The sequence below is a fragment of the Pseudophryne corroboree genome, chromosome 9 (genome assembly GCF_028390025.1).
Source record: "Pseudophryne corroboree isolate aPseCor3 chromosome 9, aPseCor3.hap2, whole genome shotgun sequence".
Taxonomy (NCBI): Eukaryota; Metazoa; Chordata; class Amphibia; order Anura; family Myobatrachidae; genus Pseudophryne; species Pseudophryne corroboree.
The window spans coordinates 174753426-174772999 of NC_086452.1; the positions used below are offsets into that span (position 1 = coordinate 174753426).

Consider the following 19574-nt stretch of genomic DNA (forward strand, 5'->3'; position numbering starts at 1 on the left):
TCTCCCTCACCCTCCCTCCTCATTCCCCCCCCCCCCTCCCCCCTCCCCCCCATGGGTTCGTTCCCTCCGCTATGTTTCAGCCTGGTGGATTAGTCCCGGGCAGCTAAGGCTCCATAGAAGTTATACCTTCCTTTACTTCGATGAACCGAAAGTTGGTATGCAGGCCATGCCGCAGATCATCTAGGTTGTTTCCTAGTGTTGTCCTCAGCAGGACTTTTTTGCATTATATTTTGTTTATTTTCCCTTTGCTATCTTTCTTCTGTCAATTCTCCCTTTCCTCCTTTCATCCTTTCATTTCTACATACTCAAAATATGGCCTACACAACGCCTTATCTCTGTCCCCTCCTCACATGGTAAATCCCACATATGTCTCTCTCCCACCTTAAGGTTGGCTCTCTGAACGTGGGCGGCATAAACTCTCCAGCTAAACGTCGTAAAATCTTGCAATACCTAACTAAACAACACTTAGACTTAGCATATCTACAAGAAACTCACCTAACGGATCTAGAATAAAAAAAATTAGGAACCCTAGGCTGGGTAGTCATAGCGGCGGCTCCTTTTTCCTCCAAGGCCCGTGGAGTAATCATATTGGCTAGATCTTCCTTACCATTTAAAGTATCTAGGACTACACTCGACCCTAACGGCAGATTCATCATAGCACATGTTACCTTACAAGACATCTCATATGTACTGTGTAATATATACGCACCCAATAACTACAATAAATCTTTTTTCTCCACACTGATAACTAAACTAACCCCCTTTCTCCAAGAAAAACTAATCATTGGAGGTGACCTCAATCTAATCTCATCCCCACTTCTCGATCGCTCCAACACTTCCTCCAAACCCACCTCTCTACCAAAATTTGGTATCCCTCACTTCGCCTCCTCTCTCCAAACCACTGATGTCTGGAGAGCCTTCAATCCCATCGACAAAGAATACACATGCCTCTCTGCCGCACATGGCACCCTATCCCGAATAGATTATTTTTTAATTTCCCATATTCTAATCCCCGATATTATTTCTACCACTATAGAAACCATATCTCTCTCAGACCATGCCCTCATCTGGTTCGATCTCAAACTCTCACATGACCCTTATGTCACAAAAATTTGGAGATTCCCAACTCATTTATCACGCTCACAATTGTTTTGTGATGCACTAATAGCGAAATGGGATGAATTCGCCTCCAATAACATATCTTACCTCACTTCCAACCCCCCAATATTCTGGCAAACAGCCAAATCAGTTTTAAGGGGCATGATCATCTCATACATGTCTAAATCTAAAAAGCAACTGGCCTCAACCTACTTACAATTGCAGTCAGAACTAACATCCTCATTCCAACAATTCAAATCATCACCCTCACCTGCAAACAAAGATTTATACTCCAAGGCAAAAAATAACTTTGAAATACATCTCCAGTCTCTGGGGGATAAACATCTCTTTAACATAAACTATAAATATCACAAATTTGGCAACAAGACAGGCAAGCTCTTGACCAACCTACTTCATGGCTCCCGCCCTCCTTCCTTCATACGTCTTCTAAAAACACCTGATGGCAAAATGACAACCTCTAATCAACAAGTCTCGGAGGTGATGAGATCATTTTACGAATCACTATACTCCGCACCTTCTTCCACCCCCCCTACAAATACCCCATCACAGAATAGACTCTCTTCCGCGCCTATTTGGGAATATCCCTCTCTCCCTACCATCCCTCAATCCCTCTCTGACCCTCTAACGGCTCCCATCACAGCCAAGGAGATCCTTTCAGTTATCCAACATCTACAGCGAGACAAAGCCCCAGGCCCTGACGGATTTTCAGGAGAATTTTACAAATTACTAGCCCCCAAAATTATAGACACTTTAGTTTTACTATATAATCACCTCCTTACAAACCTCAATCCCCCGCTCTACTTCACCTCAGCAATAATAAAAACTTTACCCAAACCAAACCGCGACCTGTCACTCCCCAGCTCATATAGGCCCATATCTTTACTCAACCTTGACTACAAAATTCTAACAAAAATTCTATCCAATCGTCTCCAACCGATATTGCCTCACATAATTCATCAAGACCAGACTGGCTTCATTTCTGGCCGTCACTCGGTGATAAACCTGAGGAAGGTCTTCTCGGTCGTCCAGAGTATGAACATCTCTCCTCCCACCAAACCAGTCATTATCTTATCACTGGACGCCGAGAAGGCCTTCGACTTAGTGCTATGGCCCCACTTATATCACACACTTTCCAAATTCGGTTTCCCCAAATCGTTTATTGATATAATTACAGCCTTATACTCCAACTCCACTTCCCAAATTTCCTGTAATGGGTTTCTCTCCTCCCCCTTCCCTATAGCTAGAGGCACCAGACAAGGGTGCCCACTATCACCATTACTATTCAACATAGCTATTGAACCTCTCGCTATAGCTATCCGTAATTCGACCAATATACCCGGAATTGTTTTAGGACCACTTGAATTAAAAATTTCTTTGTTCGCAGATGACATGATTCTTTTCCTTTCTGATCCTTCCTCCTCAGTTCCCCAAGTTATGTCCCTCATCTCATCTTTTGGCCAAACTGCAGGTCTTAAAATAAACCTATCTAAATCCGAAATCCTACCCATTACTGGCCCTCCCCCCATCACTCAAAACACCCCATCCCTTTCCACTTTTCATATAGCCAAGGAAGGAATAAAATACTTATGGATCAAAATCCCACCGTCCACCGCCAACATCTACAAACTTAATTATACCCCCTTACTAACAAAAATAGCTGCATTGTATGATAACTGGAAGGATCTCCCACTGTCACTATTAGGTCGCCTGGCGGCTATAAAGAGCATTATATTTCCCAAAATCTTCTACCTTATCCAAATGTTGCCACTCTCTTTGAAAACCTCTGACTTTGCCACCTTTGATAAACTAACCTCTAGATTTTTATGGAAACATAAAAAATCCAGAATTTCGCTAAATAAATTGCAAAATTCGATTAAACACGGAGGCCTCAAAGCCCCAAACCTTCGTATGTACACTCACTCTGTTATGTTCCGATACATTTCTGATTGGATTCTAGAATCCTCCACCTACACAGATGTAACTCTTGACACAGCCATGTTTATCCCATACTCCCCATGTGCATTACTCCACGCCAGGAAGCAAGACATCCCACCACATATCTATAACAACATCATCTTCACAGATACATACAAATCATGGACCTCCATTAACAAAATCCTACACCGAGATCACACTTCATCCATATACATCCCGCTTTGGGGCAACCCACGGTTCCCACCCTCGTTAACCAATAGCCAGTACCTGGACTGGAAGGCTAAAGGACTTTCGACAACGTCAAAAGTTTTTGACCCAGGGGATTACCACTCCCTTTTTCCACCCTTCAACAGACTTACCAACTCCCCAATAACCAATTCTTTATGTTTCTACAAGCCCGCCATTTCGCAACATCTATACATTCACACATTCTCCATCCGGACACACAGGATCTAATACTAATACTACTCCAATCCCTAACACACAGACCATACAAGACATGTCTTTTATACTCTAAACTTATGATAGCCAGGCATCCTGCCTCTCCACTAGCCAAACCATCGAACTGGTCACAAGACATACCTACAGTAGTCGAAATCTCTGATCTATGCCCTACTTTTAGTCAAGCCATGAGCTGGCTCAACTCCTCTTACTTACAAGAGGTACACTTCAGAACTATCCATAGGGCATACATCTCTCCTGCACAGAGAAGCCACATGGTTTTGGAGGAATCAGGGGACTGCCCAAAATGCTCAGCACACATGGCCAAATTCTCACATTCCTTTTGGTCATGTGGAAAGATCAAAAAATTCTGGCACAAAGTTATAGCCTACATTAACAGACTATTTCAAGCTAAGATACAACCTGACATCTTAGCATGCCTATGTGCAAATTTCACCAACTGGAAAATTGGTCCGTTCTCACCTCAGATCCATCCATTACTTACCATTATAGTGACGATTGCAAAAAAGATAATCCTAATTCATTGGACCACCAAATCTGCACCATCCCTCAATGAGGTACTGCAGAAGCTTAGAGAGATATTCCTCTTTGATAGAAGATCTCTGATTCTGGCCAGAGGAGAGATCCTATCTAAATTTCTGAACAAATGGCACTACTACCTTATGTCCCTACCAGACGAAGAGAGACTCTCGCTAACCAAAATGTTTGACTCCGCCAGTTGGTCTCTCCACTAATGTACTTTCCTTATTCCTCTATACTTTCATCTACCAGATTCCACTATATACTCGAGGGCTCCGTACCCTCTTCATGGTATCACTCCTCACCCCTTGGGGGTGCCGCCCAGGTTCAGAGAGTCCGCCCACCCCCCCCCCCCCTTTTTTTTTTTTTTCTCTCACACCTCTTTTTTTATTCTCTCACCTACTCCCCCATACTATTCTTTGAAGTATTTGTTCTGACAGAGATAGATATATAGGTTACGCTAACAATGTATTACCGTCAAGTATCGCCTTTTTCGTAACTACATTATAGTAGAGCTGTATTTTTCACTACCTGTTTCATCTTTCCAAGCCACTCCTCTTGCCCTCCCTACTTCCTTTCTCTTGTACTATCCTATCTTAGCCTCTCTCTTGGCACACCTTCTGAGGCTCACTCTCTCTTACCCCACTTCCTATTTCTTTACAACTTCTCTTTTCTTTCTCTTCACTTATATATCGGTATACTATTCCTTACTTAGTATTGTGGAGCAACATCTTAAGGCCAATGTGTTATACATATATCATCTACGGTATGGAGATCTTCTCCTTCCATTCCAATGTACCACTAGCTCTTCTACAGGAATAGACAACATTACTCAGGCATGAAAGATATCGATTAAGATAACTGAATAGTTCTTAAGTCCGTTATAGTTTACCCTTTGTTATTCAACATTGTTAAACAGGTTCAAATTTGAAGATGTTATGATGCCTTTCTGCTATATGGTTATTTCTTCAGTATAACACATATTGTTCTGTTCCTACACCATGCTGTGCTACCAGGCACATACTCGATCCAAAGATGACTATACAAGACCAACCTACTTTTTTATTTTTAATAACTGTGTAACCTATGCTCCATGTCTTATTGAATACAAATGTTGTAATTTGGAAATATACCGCAAATAAAAATTGTTAAATTAAAAAAAAAAAAATATCAGGAGATTGTGGCCAAGATTTTTGGTTTAGGACAATACATCGCAAAATCAATTGCTTGTGTGTGTGGACAAGATTTTCCGGAATTATTGTCGAAACGCCGAAACAATCGTCCGTATACAGTATACACTACAGAGAAAATTACACCCACATCAATTTGCGCTACACACGAGGCGGCAAGGAATAGGCTATCCCCTTGGGTGTTATCCTAACCCAAAAGAAATACGAATATGGAAAGAGATGGGGTGGCCCTTTCTCTGCGCCTCCTAATGAACCAATAACACAACATATATTTTTACTTAACTTATAAATAGTTGGGACTCTTTCAATCTGCTTGTTTCTTCTTAGTTTTTTTTTTTTAGATATAATATCCAGGCAGTTAAACATGTGAAAATATAAAAAAGACAATATAGTGCAGCATATTCACAAGAAGTATTACTCATATACTTTTACCCGCATATGATTTATTGATAACTATGAAGACAATTCCGTTCAACCGTTACTCTTGATATATGTGTCACTTCCTATTACATGCAAATGCTCTGGTGGAGCAAGTGATAAATTCCCCTATCACAAAATAGGGGAATTTATCACGTGCTCCACCAGGAACGTAATTTATTTTATTGGATGTAGTTGTGGTATGTTTTACATTGGGCGGACCTCTAGAAATTTAAATATAAGGTTTGCAGAGCATTTGCAGAGCATTAGAAAGGGATTGGAGACCCATGCACTTTTTGCACATTTTGATAGTACTCATAGTAGAAATTGTGGGTACATAACGTCAATTGGGGCTCTTAAACAAGTGAAGGGAAACTGGAGATGCAACGATGTAGCAGATAGATTGGCTAAGACTGAAATGCAATTGATTTATTCCTTAAAAACATTGAGCCCTGGAGGTCTCAACAAGGATTTTGAAGTGAAATGGTTTTTAAATTATGTTTAATTATGTTTTTGTTTACGGGATATTATTTTTTTAGCGTTCTGTTTTCCATAAGAAGAGGACCCTTTTTCAACAAAGTTCACAGCACTACTAAGGATTTATACATTTATCCGGACTGGCCATTAAGAATCAACCCTTGTAACTCGGATGTGAGAAACGACTTTCTGTGTAATGCACTTTATTTGTAGATACACTAGATCACTGTGTTGCTCATTTCTAATGTTTTATTTTTGTTCTTTTTATTTTTTGGGGAAGTGAGTGAGGAACCACACAATAAATGGTGGTAATCATACTTCCGGTGATTAGGTCCGATCACGTGACCCACTGGCTACAGTGATTTTAAGAGATAAATGATTAGTAGGAAGTGGGAGGGACCGCGCCCCAGCCGGATTACATCACTGAGCTGTATACTCACTTAGGGAATAGACTGAGAGTTATCTCCCGATTGGTCCGATCATGTGACCGGATTAGGTATAGTAAGAATGGCCGCGGGAGGACTTCTTGGGGACAGAATTTTACTAGTACTGGGGGGAATATAGGGATGGAACCATTATTAAAGTACCATCGGGGAAGGAGTTCTGGTGGTACAGTGTACACAGAACTCACTTCTTGTCCCCGAATATTGTAAAAAAGAGGGATCAGTGTTTTATTTTTAAACATTATTAGGAGGGAATCGTTGGGACTGTGTAAAATGTTATTATGAATGAATTGTTATAAAGTTTTTTTATTTTCTACATTCTTGATGTATATCAGTTTGTAAATGAGAGTGGCTCCTCCCAGTAATTAAGGGAGACTACCTGAGGGGTATAAATATCTGGGAGAGGAGGCACTTGCATACATGCCTTGATAAAGATCAGAAATACTGATTGAAACACATTGGCTGACGAGAGGGACAGAACGGCGACCTGACCAGATGAGGAGAGGACAGGTGACCCATTCTTGGAGCTGAAACCTTCCCCAGGGATTTGTTTGGAACATCTATCGGTTCCCTTTATGCGCACCTTATACTCCAGAAATCTGGTAGGAAGCCACCCTCATAATTGTTCATGTGTATGTAACATCTGTGGCTCATTCAATATATCCTTGCATGGATATTTTATTATGTACTTTTTAAATTAAAAAATCTTTTTAAATAAGAATTATACTTTTGTCTGAGGTTCCGTGTAATAGGAAGTGACACATATATCAAGAGTAACAGCTGAACGGAATTGTCTTCATAGTTATCAGTAAATCATATGCGGGTAAAAGTATATGAGTAATACTTCTTGTGAATATGCTGCACTATATTGTCTTTTTTATATTTTCACATGTTTAACTGCCTGGATATTATATCTCAAAAAAACTAAGAAGAAACAAGCAGATTGAAAGAGTCCCAACTATTTATAAGTTAAGTAATAATATATGTTGTGTTATTGGTTCATTAGGAGGCGCAGAGAAGGGGCCAGCCCATCTCTTTCCATATACTATACAATAAATCAGGCCGATGTCTCAGTTATTGGCAAATCACCCAGTAATTGTATAGTGTGTACTCGGCTTTACTTATTTCAGTCAACTGTAGGCACAATTGACTGAGACTCCCATTGGCTGTGGTACTGGGTGGTGGGTAACTTTCCTGTTTTGTATGTTTATACAGCAGTAAAAATAAACAATGTTTAACAAAAACCAATCATTTTGTTGTGGTTTAGTTCTGCTCTTTTCCTATTAGTGTGGGGAAATTATATTTTTAAAGACATATAAATATGTTTATTTCTGGCTTCATGCTGACTAAACGTCTCTCTGTGTCTAAAGGCCAGTACTCACTGGCCGATGGCAGAGAGATGTGTGCTGAGCGAACCGCTCAGCACACATCTCTCCCGGCGCTCAGCACAGCGCGATCTGTGCTGAGCGTGCGGGGGGAGACGGGGGGGCCGCTCACTTCACCCAGCGGGTGAAGTGAGCGACCCGCTAGATTGGCCTGCATGCAGGCCAATCTAGCAGCAGCGATAGCGATGTGCGGGGCTGCGCATCGCTATCGCTAAGGGGGCTACACACGGAGCGATCGTGCTTAAAATCTAAGCAATCTAGTCAGATTGCTTAGATTTTAAGCAGCGATCGCTCCGTGAGTACCCCCCTTTAAGGTGGGTACACACTAGGCAATGTGCTCCGTGAGCGACATCGCCTAGTGTGTCCCCTCCGGGCCCGGGAAGCCCAACGGCGGGCATATACACTGTGCGATATCGCTACCGATATCGCACAGAGACGTCATGCCGCTGCTGGGCTGTACACGCAGCTTTGGACAATGAGTCCAATTTGAGGTGCATGTACGGATGACACCAAGGGTCGTTAATGACCCGCGGGGTTACGCATCGGCCGTCGTCTACTGCATACACACTGGGAGATATAGTAAATGATCTCACTCAGGAGGGGGAAAATGAGCGATATTTTGTTTTCTATATCGCTAAGTGTGTATGCACCTTAAGGAGGTTAGGTCTTTTATTGCTTCGTAGTGTCAAGCATTGCTCATTATTTTCATGACTTATGAGGTGATGTTCCATTGAAGCCTATTTACTCATATTATTGATGTAGTCATGACAAATGTTATTGTTATCTGTAATTTATTTAATGCTCCTTTTAGTGTTATAAATGTCTGAAGGGGAGGCATTTGATATGCCATACTGACGCCAGAATCCCGTCAGCTGGCATATCGACAACTATTCTCCCTCTTGGGGTGTCGTGGACACCCCTGGAGGGAGAATAAAATAGCGTGTAGTGTGCCACCGTGCCCGCAGCGTGGCAAGTGCAGCGAGCCTGCAAGGGACTCTTTTGTGCTCACCCCACTGCCTGCATGCCGGCGGTTGGGATCCCTGCGCCGGGATGCTGGGCGCCGGGGTCCCAAGCACCGGCATAACATACTACACCCGTCTGAAGCCAACCTACCACTTCTCATCTGTTTCAAAAGATGTGGGCGATGAGTTTCTGACTCCATAAGCCCCAAAGGCTACAGATAGACTGACTATAGTAGCTGCAGAGATTTGGCATGACATTACTGTAAATGTACAAAGTGCTAAAGGTCAAGGTATATCATTTATTGATTCATCATGTCATTTCTGCTTGCTGCTGTGTTTCTGTAAATCACTGTTAAGGTTGGTGTGTGGGTTTTCCATTAACATGGGGGTATGAACTTTGAATTAGGAGGGTGAAAGCTGATTTTCAGAGTTTGTATGTACTAATTTCAGCAAAAATTCTATATTTAGCCCCCTGGCTTGTTGGGTACCCTGAAACTAAGACCCTTCAATTCCTTCTTCTTGACCATATATCCTTGCTAAAGATGCATCACTATGCATTTATGCAGTGCTGTAACTAGACATTTTAGCGCTGTGTGCAAGAAATAGCATCGGCACCCCCCCCATATACAAAATAGGGACAGTGCGCGCATCAAAAATATACGGTTATTGCTTCATGGGAAAGGGGCGTGGCCACACAATAATACCAATTCATATTAGGCTGCACAGTAGTCTCCATTATTCAAATTACGCCGCACAGTAGCGCTACTTACACACATTACACCAGGTAGAGCCCCATTTACACATTACACCAGGTAGAGCCCCTGTCACACATTACATCAGGTAGAGCCCCTGTCACACATTACGCCAGGTAGAGCCCCATTTTACACATTATTCCAGGTAGAGCCCCTATCACACATTACACCAGGTAGAGTCCCCTTTTACACATTACACCAGGTAGAGCCCTATTTTACACATTACTCCAGGTAGAGCCCCTATCACACATTACACCAGGTAAAACCCCTGTCACACATTATGCCAGGTAGAGCCCCATTTTACACATTACTCCAGGTAGAGCCCCTATCAGACATTACACCAGGTAGAGTCCCCTTTTACACATTACACCAGGTAGAGCCCCATTTTACACATTACACCAGGTAGAGCCCCTATCACACATTATGCCAGGTAGAGTCCCATTTTACACATTACGCCAGGTAGAGTCCCATTTTACACATTACGCCAGGTAGAGCCCCTGTCACACATTACGCCAGGTAGAGTCCCATTTTACACATTACGCCAGGTAGAGCCCCTGTCACACATTACACCAGGTAGAGACCCTGTCACACATTACGCCAGGTAGAGCCTAATTTTACACATTACTCCAGGTACACATTACGCCAGGTAGAGTCCCATTTTACACATTACACCAGGTAGTGTCACAAGAGAGCGAGGGAGAGAGAGAGAGGGTTGGGAGGGAGAGAGAAAGGTAGAGAGACAGAGAGAGAGTGGTGGGTAGATGACAGAGAGACAGGTGGGAGGGGAGCGAGGAGAGAGAGAGGGGAGAGAGAAACACAGCAGTACCTATGTGATGATGGCTGGAGTGCAGGCAGCCATGGTGGCAGCGGGGAGGATGTCCTTGTGTTGGTGAGGCCTGTAACTGTGGAACACTATGAAATCAGAGCTGTCGCCACTCCGTACTTCGAGCTTCCCCTGCCCGGCTCCCAACATCCCCTGCAAGGCTCCCTGGCGGAAAGAGGTGCGGCTCTGGGCAACGCTGCAGCTGGCGGTGGCCAATCGGGGTGGATGCAGATGGTGCGCCCACAGCGAAGCACCATCCGCCCACGTCTAGTTACGGCCTGGGTGGGTGATGCATATTAAATTTCTATAAATCCCTCCAATAACTCCTTGGGAGCCTGAAGATAACAGCATCCTCCTTTTGATCTTGGATTCTGCAGAGTTAGTATTCCTCCCCTGGAAGATAGCTTTTTTTGCAGCTATTTTCCAGTTAGGAGAGGTTTGGAGCTGGGAGATCTGTCATGCTTATTGCTGGGGAGTTGGGGCATTACTGCCCATGGCTTAGTGCAATGTAAATTTTGGCAGCAGCGGAGCATGAGAGGATCAGGCATTACTGCCCGCGGCTCACTGTCAGTGTAATCTCCGGAGAAGGGGGTGTCCAGGCTGCACTGTAAACTAAGCTCCGGCTGCGGACGGGGAGGTGAGATCGGCTCACAGTGACCTCTGCTCCAGCGGCGGGGGAAGTGGGATTGGGCATTGCTGCCCATGGCTCACAGTGATCTCTGCTCCGGCGGTGCGAGGAGTGGGATCGGGAGTTGCTGCCCGTGGCTCACAGTGACCTCTGCTCCGGCGGTGCGGGGAGTGGGATCGGCGTTGCTGACCGCGGCTCACAGTGACTTCTGCTATTGCGACGGGGGGAGTGGGATCAAGCATTGCTGCTCGTGGCTCACAGTGATCTCTGTTCGGGTGTGGTGTGGTGGTCAGGCTGTACTGTAAGCTCCGGCAATGGGAGAGGCATAATAGTACACGCTGCAAAAGCAGCAATGCACGGACACACATTGTGGAAATGAACTACGGGTGTTGCCAGCGGTACTGCGCCCACAGTGCATGTGCGCTGTGTGCCAGGCACCACTGGCATACACCTAGTTGTGGCCCTGCATTTATGTGGTCACCCAATATCTCTGTCTGTGCCACATTAAACAGAGCCAGATTAACAACGAGGCAAATGGAGCTACAACTCCAGGCCTCCACATAAAAATAGATCCATCATTATGACAGCATAATAATGACCAGCTACCAGCTGGCCACATGGTCGTCGGCCATAAATCAGTAGTATTAAATTGTATTTATAGTTTCCATACAAAATGATGCACTTGTACTTTTACATATTTAGGAAGACATTGGGGCTGATAGTGTATGGCGTCTACGTGTCTTCATTACACTGGCCGCACCCACACAGTGCTGGTCACACCTCCTTTGCTTCTCATAATAGGCCCTTGAACATTTTCAGCACCAGACCCATGAGGGCCTAAATCCAGCCCTGGCCCCATATAGCTCAAGGCTGGGCTTTGATTTAAGGCATCAGCTATAATAGGAAGCAGATAAAGCTGTACTAGCGTTGTTAAATTGCAGCTTGTTAGAGTCTACCCTCTAGTGAACTTTGATTGGCTGTCGTTCAGCAATTTTAGTTCCATAGTCAATTATGTGCTTGCTTCTTTTGTGCACATTTTTATTTAGTCTTCTTGCCTATGTAATGTGGTGCTAAACTGTGACATGGGGACAATAATTTTAAATGTATAGTAATCTGAATCTCTATAAATAAAAAATGTGCATGTGGTAGCTATCCCTCCAAAAACAGCATCTGCACTCGTCTGATGGGGGTGGTGGTGGTGCTGCTGGCCAGAGACTTTACACAGACCTTACCTGTTGTGCCGCAGGGGACACATGCGAACGAGGTCAAGGCATGTCTCAAATCATCCTACTTGTGGCCAAGAGTCAATGGGGGTAATTCCAAGTTGATCGCACCAGGATTTTTGTTAGCAATTGGGCAAAACCATGTGCACTGCAGGGGAGGCAGATATAACATGTGCAGAGAGAGTTAGATTTGGGTGGGGTGTGTTCAATCTGCAATCTAATTTTCAGTGTAAAAATAAAGCAGCCAGTATTTACCCTGCACAGAAATAAAATAACCCACCCAAATCTAACTCTTTCTGCACGTTATATCTGCCTCCCCTGCAGTGCACATGGTTTTGCCCAATTGCTATCAAAAATCCTGCTGCGATCAACTTGGAATTACCCCCATTGTCCTTTCTTTGAGGGTCAACTAGCGAGTGCACCTAAAAGGCGACTTGAAAGCAGAGGAGTTTTCTGAATTACTTCTGAAAATAGGGGATGGCAAATTGTTGGAGGAGGGGAGCGGGAGCATTCTATATCCCGGCTGTAGGGATCCCGTCACTCAACATACCGGCGCTGGGATACCGACCGCCGGGATACTGACAACTATTCTCCCTCTTGGGGTGTCCGCAACACTCCTGGATGGAAAATAAATAGCGTGGCGTGCTTAGCGCGCCACTGTGCCCGCAGCATGGCGAGCACAGTGAGCCAGCAAGGGGCTCTTTTGCACTCGCCCCACTTCTGGCATTCCGAAAGTTGGGATCCCGGCGCCAGTATGCGGGGCACCGGGATCTCGACAGCCAGGATATTGTAGTAGACCCGAGGGGGGAACAGTCTGTATTCCAGAAAACCACTGATATTTAGTCTACGATTTGAATACTTTGACTGAGAGGATCTACCCGGCCTTGAATGAGAATAGAGGTAAAAGCGTCTCTTGGCTGAGGAAGAGGGATATTCTCGCTCCAACAAATGACTCAGCGGTTAACATCAACAACACTCTGTGGAAACAGCTGGCTACTAATATAGAGGGGTAATTCAGTTGATCGTAGATGTACTAAATTTAGCACATCTACGATCAGTTACACTGACATGCGGAGGGACACCCAGCACAGGGCTAGTCCGCCCGCATGTCAGGCCCTACCACTCCCGCACACGTACAAAAGCATCGCACGGCGGCAATGCTTTTGTACTTGGTGAGTAGCTCCCTACCTGCGCAGCTCCTGCACGCTGGCAGGGAGGCACTGGCCACGCCCCGTGTCGCCTCTGTTGTCTGGACCACACCCACCAATGGCGTTCTAACGCCATTGGCACACCCCCTCCCACTGGGCTCCCGGGGTGCACATGTGCAGTGTGTCCGATACGCGTGCGCTCTCCACACAGTGATACAGACTGTGCAATGGTACCAGGCTGCAGGTGAAGACAGACTTTTTCTCTAATGGGCAAAACTATGTGCAGTGCAGGTGGGACAGATATAACATGTGCAGAGAGAGTTAGATTTGGGTGTGTTATATTGTTTCTGTGCAGGGTAAATACTGACTGCTTTATTTCAACACTGCAATTTAGATTTTGTACACATATTTCTTTGTTGCATACTTCCTTAGGGGCTGACCCCCCCTTACTGGCTGCCACTGACAGCGCACTCATAATCTTTCTCCTTTTTCTGTACCAATTTAGATTTTAGTTTGAACACACCCCACCCAAATCTAATATCGGCATTCTAATTGTCGGAATGTGACCTCCAGCATCCTGACTGCCAGGCTCCTGTATCACGCCCAACTAGACAGTGTAGTCTATATATTATGACCTAATATACTGTATGTTGCCTATGAAAATCGCATCTGAACATCACTTATTGCATCGAGTCCCAATTTTTTTTCTTCATCTTTTTAAACTATTGTTGTATTTGCAGATACCATTCCATTGGGCCCTAGATTCGTATAATAGCTATGTAATAGCTAAATAACTTCCTCATCCCCATGAGGCGACAGGAAAATACAATGTCAACACTGCATAGGAGATGCAAAAATCTTAAGCCATATAATTAATTACGTAGAAATACAGAAGGCTACTATCATACCTCCCAACATGACCCTCTCCAGGAGGAACAGAATGCTCTGCTCCTGGACTTTCTGCTTAATGTATAATTGCCATCACCTGTGCTGAAACACCTTTCTTATCCATTAACCTGTTCAACACAGGTGTCGGCAATCATACATTAAGCGGAAAGTCCAGGAGCAGAGCAATTTGTCCCTCCTGGAGAGGGTCATGTTGGGAGGTATATACTGTTTCTAACAGTGCAGTGCAAAATGCAATTTCAAATAATGTCTTCTGCAATGGTTTGTGACTGAGCTTGTGTATATATTATCTCAGGGGTGTGTGTGAATATCATATGGCAATATAAAGCCTCACATATATTCACACAACTGACACCGCTATCTCACGAAGCAGGTTTTCCAGCTTTCAAAGATAAATGGAAGTGAGGGTTGGGTCACTGCAGCGGGGAATGGGGATGTGAACGTTGCATGGAGAAGTAGTAAATGTGATTCTCCCATTCTGGTCTGGAGCTTATACTGGTGATTCAAAATAATATAGAAGAAAATAAAAAACTGTACAGTATGTACAGATTTCAAAAGTAATAATATCCCAAAGAGAAGTGTTATAACTTATATTTATGCCTTTCTAGTTGCGCCTGTTCCTGTACAACTACAACAGTTTGCAGAACAGAAAATATGTTTCATTAAATGGAAAAATATAACACTAACATAAAAAAACAAGTAAGAAAATGGAACTGATACAATATTCCCATACAGATTATTTTCTATTAGCAACAATAACAATTACGTTTCATTATTCTATGTGGTTTATTACAGTGGCAAATTTCCCATTAGGCAAGTGAGGCACGTGTCTAGGGGTGGCACCTGTTTGGGGGTGGCACTTGGATGCTTGTGTTGGTAACGTCACATACCCTCCTACATGACCCACTCCACTAGGTACAAAATGCTCTGTTTCTGGACTTCCCTCTTAATTTATTATTGCCATCACCTGTGAAGAAACAGCTTTCTTATCATTTAACTAGTTCAGCACAGGTGATGGAAATCATAAATTAAAAGGGAAGTCCAGGAGTAGAGCATTTTGTACCTAGTGGAATGGGTCATGTTGGAGGGTCTGTCGTCAGCCCAAAAAGTTCCAGTAGCTGCTAAATATTTCCACTGTAGTGTACCATATGCCATCTTGAATGGAGTGTAAATGGGTAGAACATGCACATACTGCCCCTGTAAGCTGTTTTATATGGTAAATATGTATACATAATTAAAAAAAAAAGAAATGTCATTATTGCTTTTTTTTATTATTCCATTAAATTGACTATCATCAAATGAGGGCTTACAACTAGTCAATAAAAATAATAAAAATTAGGCTGGCAGGGGGCAGCCGTTACTGTTGTGCCTAAGGGCGCCCTCACCCCTCTGTCCGCCCCTGGCTAATTGCATGAAATAGTACTGTAGATAAAAACATGCATTAAATATAAATATTTAGATATAAACATACCTTTATTTTCTCAATAACCATAGCATTTTCAGGTATTCTTGGATTTATTGCAATCACAATATCTTCATATCCGTTGTCTATTAACTGCACTATTGAGCCTACAGCTGAATACGAAAGTTGAAATGTGGATATTAGTGTGTAAATTTGCAGGAACTTCATTGTTGCTGAGCTGCCTCTCTGGTTTATGGCGTCTGTGTATGAGAAATAACAGTTTAAATAAAGTCACTCACAATTTCACTTTGGTTTACCCTGCCTTCCCTGTTCCTTTATCTACAGGCAGGAACAAAAGTGGTTTATTTATTTTTTCCTTTCAGTTCTTGTTCTGAAGAGAAAAATCTAGACAACTATTAACTCTGGTCAATGTACCTCCCTGGATTTACTCATAAACCTGAGACAGACAAATAAAAGTTATCTGGAAAGGAAGTGAAGCAATTTACAACCTACTGTAACTACAGTCCTTATGCAGTGGAAAAGCACACATCACTTATTTCTATTTTGCCCATACAGTAAATGGGTTCATACAGCGTGTACTTGCCTAGTCTCCGAGACTCACAATTTTTTTTGAGGTCTCCCACAATACTGTAATTTTTGGAGGTCTCCCATGTATACCAGCCTCTTAGATTTTGCATAGTTTACTGGGGATCTTGATGACGTGTCAAAAAATGCGTCATCATGGTTCCACCCCTGCTGCAGCTAATTGTGACATTCCAGTGTGTGTGTGTGTGTGTGTGTGTGTGTGTGTGTGTGTGTGTGTGTGTGTGTGTGTGTGTGTGTGTGTGTGTGTGTAGTATTTAAAAGTAGGCAATTATCATTTTGAGTTGATGATGTGACTGATTGGCTGTCGATCTCTCTGTTTGGTATTACTTAAGGCCAGTACCGACGGGACACATATCTCCTCCCGCTCAGCACAGCGCGATGTGCTGAGTGAGGAGGAAACGACAACGGGGGGCCGCTCACTTCACACAGCGCTGAAGTGAGCAATCTGCTAGATTGAGCCTGCATGCAGGCTCAATCTAGCACCGGTGATAGCGATGCGCGGGGCCGCACATCTCTATCGCTGGGGGGCATACACACAACAGATCTGTGCTTAAAATCTAAGCAATCTAGTCAGATTGCTTAGATTTTAAACACGGATCTCTCCATGTGTACCCCCCTTTAATTTATTAGCTTTACATCTATGTTATAGTCAGACATGTATTCACATTATTTATTTGCTACTTCCATTTGAAATCCAGCAGGAATGTAAAGTACCAATGAGGCCCCTATTTAATAATATGTGGTGAAAAAACAGAGATCTAGTCTTGCACTATCGCAGTGATTAAAGGTTTATGAGCAATGCAATTTATATTTAAGTATCACTAGGGCAGCTGCCTGTCAATTTTTTTTTGTACATATATTGCATTTATATTTGCATGCAGGTTGTCCCCTAAATATTGCATGTGAGACCAAGGGGCGGGTCGCCTGAGGCAGGTCGCACCCAGAGCCTGACACGGGGGCTCAGGGGTGGATCCAGAAGAAAATGAAAGGGGATGCACCATGATAGGGGAACGGTAATCGTTATATTTACATGCACCTAAGGCACGAGTGCTCCCAGAGAAGGGGTGTGGTATCACAGGGGGCGTGGCATCACAGAATACACCATCAGGTAATGATTGGCTGTAGGAGTGTATCCTGGTTTATAGCCAATGTTTCACCCTGATGAAAAGGCTGATTGGGCCTTGAAATGTTGGTCACCTGTTCCATTAGTTATGGGAGCCTGGAAGGCACCTCAGCACAATATAATTATTATAGTTTTTAGTTGGTGGTGGCAGGTGCAGCATACCTTGTTTTGGGCACTGCAGTGAGACTCAGACTGCAGGACATGAACTGCCCATCTTTGATTATCAGAAGCAGCCAGCTGGATCTCCAACAAGCAGCATAAGACTTCTGCAGGACAGCCCTGTCACAATCACACGGGCCGCCTTCTCAAAGCTGAACTGAGTTTGACTGCACCTAGCATGGTGGTAAAGGAAGTGGAGGAGGAAGTGCTGGGAAACTATGCGGTGCAGTAAGGGCTAATGAAGCCTTCTGCGCCATCATAAGTAACAGTCTTACTCGATGCTGGCATTTGAACCCCGCGCCTGGGCTGGACTCTGGCTGGCTGGCAGTGAGGGAGGTAGGTTGCAGTGTGAGCAGAAGGAGGTTGTCCAGCATCCCCATTGGTTACTACACGGACTTGCTGCTAGAGCAGCAGTGGGTCCTAGTGCCTGCCGGCTCTTTTATCAAATCTGACTGATGGAAATAGCAGTAGTGCTGCTGCTGTTCTCCTTTTGATAAAAAAAAAGAAGTCAGAAACGACAGAGGGGGCACGGGCCCGAGTGCCCCCCCCCTCTACCCCCCCCCCCCCCGGATCCGCCTATGCGGGTGCTTACCGGCTGTGACCCGCCTCAGGCACCTCTCCACCGTTGTTTCCAACCCAGCATATCACCGGGCTGGTGACATCAGCGGTGATGCGGCGGGGGCAGCGCTTATAGATCACATGATCTCAAAGAACCACTTGTCCACACAGACTGAACAGGAAACAGATTTGCCTCGACCCGGCTTCCTGTTTATACAGAACAGCGAGTCGCTCGACTCGGATTATTACAACTGGGCCCTTTTACACCGCATAGCAACACGGGTTATGTGTGCTTATGTTCAATAGCCCATGTTCAAAGCTGGCGGTGTAAAAGGGGTATGACTGAATCAGCTCAGATTAGCTGCAGGGTTTAATTGAATATGCATCCAAGTGTGGGCCTATTACTTACAAACATATTTAGAGGGAGGCACTCAATATACCGGCTGCTGGGATCCCAGCGCTCAGCATACCGATGCCGGGATCCCGACCGCCGGTATACCGACAACTATTCTCCCTCTTGGGGTGTTCACGATAGCGTAGTGTGCTTAGCGCACCACCGTGCCCGCAGCATGGCAAGCGCAGTGAGCCCGCAAGGGCCTTTTTTTTGCTGGCCCTGTTGCCGGCATTCTGGTGGTCAGGATCCCGGCGCCGGTATGCTGGACACCGTGATCCCGGCCGCCGGTCAATCATTGTACGTCCATATTTATGCACATGAAACTAACATTGAAATTGTAATAAAATAAAAATACATACCCTAAAGAGATTGTTCTGGTGATGCCTCTTGCATGTCCAGAGGATACAATGAATGTATATACAAATACTGAAACTAATCCCAGACAAGCTGACACCAGTACTGTATATTATGTGACTCACTCAGAGCAGAAAACTCCCAGCAAAAAGTGGTTATTGTCGAAGAACTTGTTGTGAACCTGCAATGTGTGCGTGCGTGTGATTGTATATATGTGAGTGTATATAGAAATATATACTGTTTCCAAAATATACAGTACAGCCAGCAGAGCTGTAAATAGACATTCTGGGCTAGATGCGTCATTGCTTGGAAAGTGATAAAATGGAGAGTGAAAAAGCACCAGCCAATCAGCTCTTAACTGCTATTTTTCAAACACAGCCTGTGACATGGCATTTAGGACCTGATTGGCTGGTACTTTTTCACTCTCCATTTTATCACTTTCCAAGCTATGACGCATCTAGCCCATTGTGCCCTGTGTTAGAAAGAGAATTGGTGCCCCCTCACCAGTGGCGGATCCAGGGGGGGGGCACCCAGGCACGTGCCCCCCCTGTCATTTTTTTTTTTTTTAACGAGGAGAAGCTTTTTAAGC

General features: G+C 44.2%; 1 protein-coding gene across 1 annotated transcript in view; it reads right to left on the reverse strand.

Moving 5' to 3' along the window:
• The window catches only part of LOC134957793 (calcium-activated chloride channel regulator 1-like), a 262420-nt gene extending 243140 nt beyond the window's left edge, over positions 1-19280 (reverse strand). The window contains exons 1-2 of the mRNA XM_063939962.1: positions 18991-19280; positions 15861-16051 (exon numbers count right to left, since the gene is read on the reverse strand). Of these exons, the coding sequence (XP_063796032.1) occupies positions 15861-16019 (159 nt within the window). The 5' untranslated portion in view covers positions 16020-16051; positions 18991-19280. The remainder of the gene's footprint in view (positions 1-15860; positions 16052-18990) is intronic.
• Between the last annotated feature and the right edge of the window lie 294 nt (positions 19281-19574).